Source organism: Macrobrachium nipponense, chromosome 15 (genome assembly GCF_015104395.2).
Source record: "Macrobrachium nipponense isolate FS-2020 chromosome 15, ASM1510439v2, whole genome shotgun sequence".
NCBI lineage: Eukaryota > Metazoa > Arthropoda > Malacostraca > Decapoda > Palaemonidae > Macrobrachium > Macrobrachium nipponense.
In genome coordinates, this window is record NC_087208.1 from 46,528,113 (window position 1) to 46,535,612 (window position 7,500).

General features: G+C 32.3%; 1 protein-coding gene across 1 annotated transcript in view; it reads left to right on the top strand.

Moving 5' to 3' along the window:
- The window catches only part of LOC135226682 (agrin-like), a 45,397-nt gene that overhangs the window by 15,176 nt on the left and 22,721 nt on the right, over nucleotides 1–7,500 (top strand). The window contains exon 8 of the mRNA XM_064266391.1: nucleotides 5,362–5,517. Coding sequence (XP_064122461.1) covers nucleotides 5,362–5,517 — 156 coding nt within the window. The remainder of the gene's footprint in view (nucleotides 1–5,361; nucleotides 5,518–7,500) is intronic.

The window sequence follows — 7,500 nt, forward strand, 5'->3', positions numbered from 1 at the left end:
ACTAATAAAAGTAGACGAAGACCCAGAAACATACTACAGAGACAGGAGAAGACAGCAGAAACAGGGAATACGGCACAATAAACCAATGCACGGACAATACATGAGACAGACTAAAGAACTAGCCAGCGATGACCACACACAATGGCTACAGAGGGAGAGCTAAAGAAGGAAACTGAAGGAATGATAACAGCGGCACAAGATCAGGCCCTAAGAACCAGATATGTTCAAAGAACGATAGGCGGAAATAACATCTCTCCCATATGTAGGAAGTGCAATACGAACAATGAAACCATAAACCACATAGCAAGCGAATGCCCGGCACTTGTACAGAACCAGTACAAAAAGAGGCATGATTCAGTGGCAAAAGCCCTCCACTGGAGCATGTGCAAGAAACATCAGCTACCTTGCAGTAATAAGTGGTACGAGCACCAACCTGAGGGAGTGATAGAAAACGATCAGGCAAAGATCCTCTGGGATTATGGTATCAGGACGGATAGGGTGATACGTGCAAACAGACCAGACGTGACGTTGATTGACAAAGTCAAGAAGAAAGTATCACTCATTGATGTCGCAATACCATGGGACACCAGAGTTGAAGAGAAAGAGAGGGAAAAATGGATAAGTATCAAGATTTGAAAATAGAAATAAGAAGGATATGGGATATGCCAGTGGAAATCGTACCCATAATCTATGGAGCACTAGTCACGATCCCAAGATCCCTGAAAAGGAATATATAGAAAAAACTAGAGGCTGAAGTAGCTCCAGGACACATGCAGAACAGTGTGATCCTAGAAACGGCACAAATAGTAAGGAGAGTGATGGACTCCTAAGGAGGCAGGATGCAACCCGGAACCCCACACTACAAATACCACCCAGTCGAATTGGAGGACTGTGATAGAGGAAAAAAAAAATAATAATAATAACACACATAGTAAGAAAAGTGATGGACTCCTAAGGAGGCAGGATGCAACCCGGAACCCCACACTATAAATACCACCCAGTCGAATTGGAGGACTGTGATAGAGCAAAAAAAAAAAAAAAATAAATAAATAGAATAATAATAATAATAATAATAATAATAATAATAATAATAATAATAATAATAATAATAATAATAATAATAATAATAATAATGCACGTAGACGAACTGAGAGACGATGCCACAGAAGACGACAGGGATGATGAGGTATCAAACAACGACACACGAAGAAACACCGACGAAGTAACAGAGAGGACGGGATGGGTAGAAAAGATTAGACAATGGATGGAGCCAGATACAGAGAGAACAAAGATCCGCTCCATGAAAGCCTACAACACCAAGAAATTAAGTAAGAAAACAAGTGAGCTCAATGAAATAATGGGCATAATACATACCACCAGTATCATAGAAACAATTAACTTGGCATATGCAGGAGAAAGATTAGTAGCAGAACTGATGGGGATTCGAACACCAACACCAACAGCACAACCAACCCAACAGAAACCAAAACAGCAATCTCCTTGGAAAGGGCGCCAGGAAAAGCAAATCATGGTGATGAGATCTGACTTGAGTAAACTGAAAGAGATGGCAGAAAAAAGGCTAAGAAGCAAGAAAACAAGGGAGGAACTGAACGAGAAATACAAAGTACAAGAGAGGGGACTAAACAACACAATAGAAGATGTAAAACAGAGGCTTAAGGCCGAAGCACATAAGATCCAACGGTAAATGAACAGAAATAAGGGATACCATCAGAACAAACTATTCGGAACAAACCAGAAAAGACTATACAGCCAACTAAGAGGGGAAGACAACCCCCAAGAAATTCCTGAAGCCGATTCAAGTATCACACAAAAAACATGCAACATGGCTCCAGGAAGTCAAGGAAGAAGAAACAGGGAGAATAAAACAAAGATTCACAGAGATCACGACAAACACAGTCAGACACGAACTAAAGAAAATGCCAAACTGGAAAGCCCCAGGTCCCGATGAAATCCATGGATACTGGCTCAAAAACTTCAAGGCCCTACACCCACGAATAGCAGAAAAACTCCAGCATTGTATCTCAAATCACCATGCACCCAAATGGATGACCAGAAAGAACATCCTTAGTACAAAAAGACAAGAGTAAGGGAATTATAGCCCAGTAACTACAGGGCTATCACCTGCCTACCAGTAATGTGGAAGTTACTAACAGGTATCATCAGTGAAAGGCTATACAATTCCCTAGAGGAGACAAACCCCATCCCCCACCAACAGAAAGGCTGCAGAAGGAAGTGTAGGGGCACAAAAGACCAGCTCCTGATAGACAAAATGGTAATGAAGAACAGTAGGAGAAGGAAAACCAACCTAAGCATGGCATGGATAGACTATAAGAAAGAGTTCGACATGATACGCCACACATGGCTAATAGAATGCCTGAAAATATATGGGGCAGAGGAAAACACCATCAGCTACAATGCCTAACTGGAATACATTACTTACAAGCTCTGGAATAAGACTAGCAGAGGTTAATATCAGGAGAGGGATCTTCCAGGGCGACTCACTGCCCCCACTACTCTTCGTAGTAGCCGTGATTCACATGCCAAAAGTACTACTGAAGAGGGATGCCGGGTACCAACTCAAGAAAAGAGGCAACAGAATCAACCTTCTGATGTTCAGGGACTACATCAAGCTGTATGGTAAGAGCATCAAGGAAATACATACCCTAATCCAGACTGTAAGGATTGTATCTGGGGACATCAGGATGGAGTTTGGAATAGAAAAATGTGCCTTAGTCAACATACAAAAGGGCAAAGTAACGAGAACTGAAGAAATAAAGCTACCAGATGCGAGCAACATCAAACATATAGATGAGACAGGAAACAAATACCTGGGAATAATGGAAGGAGGGGATATAAAACACCAAGAGATGAAGGACACGATCAGGAAAGATATATGCAGAGACTCAAGGCGATACTCAAGTCAAAACTCAACGAAGGAAATATGATAAAAGCCATAAACACATGGGCAGTGCCAGTAATCAGATACAGCGCAGGAATAGTCGAATGGACGAAGGCTCAACTCTGCAGCATAGATCAGAAAACTAGGAAAAATTCCCATTGAAAGCAGAGATTTCTACATAACTGGACCAACTTCAGGCCAACCAGAACTAACAATAAATACTGTATTTTTCACCCCTTCTCGCACCCGACCCCCACCCCCACGGGTGCTGAACTACGACTTAAAGTGCATTGGGAGTGTCACTATTCATCTCAGCTACCTCAAAAATGATTGATTAGACATTATTATACAAGTTATTTTCTGTTATTTTTTACATGCCACCCCTTCCCACCCCTTCTCACCTTGCTCCCTACCGGAGCTAAACTAGATCTTAAAGGGCATCGGGAGTGTCCCTATTGAAAGAATATATCTATATATATATAGTATATATATATATATATAGATATATATATATATATATATATATATATATATATTATATATATATATATATATATATATATATAGATATATATATATATATATATATATATATATATATATATATATATATATATATAATATATATATACATGATATATATATATATACATATATATATATATAATATAGATATATATATATATAATATATATATATATAGATATATATATATTACTATATATATATATATAGATATATATAGATATATATATTATATATATATATAATATTAGATATATATATATATATACTATATATATATATAGATATATATATATAGTATCCATATATAGTATATACATATATATATATACTAGATATAGTAGTATATATATATATATATGTATTATAGTATATATATATATATAGATATATATATATATATATATATATATATATTGATATATATTATATATATATATATATATATATATATCATATAGATATAATATAGATATGTATAATATATATATTGTTATCTATATATATATAGATATATATATATATATATATATATAATATATATATATATATATATATATATATATATATATAGATATATATATGATATATAGATTGAGACATATATATATATATATATAATATAGATATATAGATAGAGATATCGATATATATATATATACCTCTATAATATATATATGACATATATATATACTAGATTATATATATATATAGATATATATGTTATATATATATAGACATAGATATCCTATATATATATATATAGGATATATATATATACGATATATATCTATATATACATATAGATATATATATATATATATATATATATATAGATAGATATATATAGGATATATATATATGTATATATATCATGATATATATATATAGATATATATATATAGTATATATATATATGATATATATATATATATAGTATATATATATATATATATATATATATATATATAGTATATATATATACTATATATATCATATATATATATATATATATATATATATATAACTATATATATATATATATATATATATATATATAGATATATATATATTATATATTATATATCTAATAAAAGGAGCCCATAAAAACACCAAAATGTATGAGAGAAAAGTACTATATTTCAGAGGACTGCTGTCTCTCTCTTCAGGTATATGAATGAGAAAAAGTTTACAGAAAAGGTGGTGTATTTATACCAAGAGATTCTTCCACAAGTAAGCAATTTAGGTCACCCCTGCTGATAACTTCCTTTAATCTTCTTAAGCGTTGGTTTGAATGAACACTGCGTCGACGATGTCCGATGTCAATCCCTTTTGGTGTTTTTATGGGCTCCTTTATTAGATGGAATTCTGTTGTTACAGAACACTTTTACCAGTCATATATATATATATATATATATATATATATATATATATATATATATATATATATATAGATATATATATATAATATATATTATATATAATATATATATATATATATATATATATGTATATATATATATATGATATAATATATATATATATATATATATATATCATATATATATATATATATATATATATACATATATATATATATAATATATATATATATTATATATATATATATATATATATATATATATATATATATATATATATATATATATATATATATATATATATATATATATATATATATATATATATATATATATATATATATCATATATATATATATATATATATATATATATATATATATATTATATATATATATATATATATATATATATATATATATATATATATATAATATATAATATATATAACACTAAGTCCCTTAATACCTGTCATACATATATTACACTCTCACACGAATATCTACTCTCTCATGCACATATCTTCCACTCCAGCAGGAGGCGCCGTAGAACCTGAGTGTCCTCAGATGTGTCCATTCATTTACGATCCTGTCTGTGGAAGCAATGGTCAGACTTACGGCAACGATTGTCAATTTGGTATTGCTGCTTGCGAAGATCCCACAATCACGAAGGTGTCGGATGGCCGATGCTGTAAGTATGAGAGAGACCTTACAGACCTTACAGACCTTACAGACCTTACAGTTTGTTCGGGTTGCCCCAGGTCCCTCAGTGTGAGGCACCTCTAATGTCTACCAGAGAGTTGCTAGTACATCTTCCGGTATATTTTGTATCTTCCAATCTAGGATGGTCTGGGATGCAGTTTAGATATTTGTCGAGCATATTCTTAAACACATCTACGCTCACTCCTGATATATTCCTCAGATGAGCTGGCAACGCATTGATTAGACGTTGCATTATCGATGCTGGTGCATAGTGGATTAATGTCCTGTGTGCTTTCCTTATTTTTCATGGTATAGTTTTGGGCACTATTAATCTACCTCTGCTTGCTCTTTCTGATATTTTTAGTTCCATGATGTTTTCTGCTATTCCTTCTATCTGTTTCCATGCCTGAATTATCATGTAGCGTTCTCTTCTCCTTTCTAGACTATATAATTCAAAGGATTGTAGTCCTTCCCAGTAGTCAAGGTCCTTAACTTCTTCTATTCTAGCTGTAAAGGAGCTTTGTACACTTGAATATTGCAATATTCAAGTGGACTACGAACATATGTTTTATAAAGCATAATCATGTGTTCAGTTTTCTTGTTTTGAAGTGCCGTAACAAACACCCTTCCCATTTTTGCTTTACATTTTGCCAAAAGAATTGCTATTTGATCATTGCATAACATGTTCCTATTCATCATCACACCAAGGTCTTTAACTGCTTCCTTATTTGTGATTGTCTCATATTTAGGTCCCCTATATGCAGATAGCTTAACTTCTCTGTCTCCATAATTTGATTGATTCAAATTTATCAGAGTTAAATACCATCCTATTTTACCTCTGCCCAATCAATATACTTTGTTTTTAAGGTCTCTTTGTAGAGCGTTCCTACCTCAGCTACAAAGTAATTTCTCTACTTATTCTTGTGTCATCAGCGAAATACTCACTACCGAATCCTTAACATTACTGTCTATGTCTTCAATCATAATAACAAACAGTATTGCAGCTAACACCGTACCTTGTGGCACACCGGATATTACCTTGGCTTCATCCGATTTCTCATTGTTTGCAATAACTATCTGTTGTCTGTTGTGTAAAAATTCTTTTAACCATCTTCCTACTTTATCCACGATATTGTGATTTCTAATTTTCTTCGCTAATATATTATGGTCTACTTTGTAAAAAGCTTTTGCAAAGTCTAGATAAACCACATCTGTTTCATTTCCGCTTTTCATATTTTTGAATATGTTCTCACGGTGGACTAACAATTGGGTTTGTGTACTTTTTCCGTGTACGAAACCATGTTGTCCTATATTAAACAAATTATTTTTTATTAAATGTTTCATAATATTTTTCTTCATTACTCTTTCATACACTTTCATAATATGTGATGTTAGACTCACAGGCCTATAATTACTTGCCTCTAGTCTTGATCCACTTTTGAAAGTAGAGGTAATATATGATAATTTGTGCTCATCATAAATCTTGCCTGTATCTACACTTTGTCTTAATATATTGCAAGTGGCTTTGCGATAGAATGAACTACTTTCTTCAACAATATAGCAGGAATTCCATCAGGCCCTGCTGCAGCTCCATTTTTAATTGCATTAATAGCCTACACAATATCAGCTTCATTAATATCTATGTCAGCTAAATATTCACTATTTTCGTCCCTTACTTCTATATCATTATCTTCATTATCTATTCTAGGGGTGAATTCTCTCTTATATCGTTCTGCCAATATGTTGCAAATTTCCTTTTTTTCATTCGTTAATCTCCCTTCAATTCTTAGAGGGCCAATTTCTATTCTTCTTTTATTCATCTTTTTGCGTATGAGTATAATAGTTTGGGGTTTTGCTTGATATTTATTAGGGTTTTTTCTTCCAAGTCCCGTTTTTCATTTTCTTTTGATTGTATAATCTTTTGTTCTGCATTTTCTATCTTACTTTTTAGTTCTATAAGTTTCCATGCATT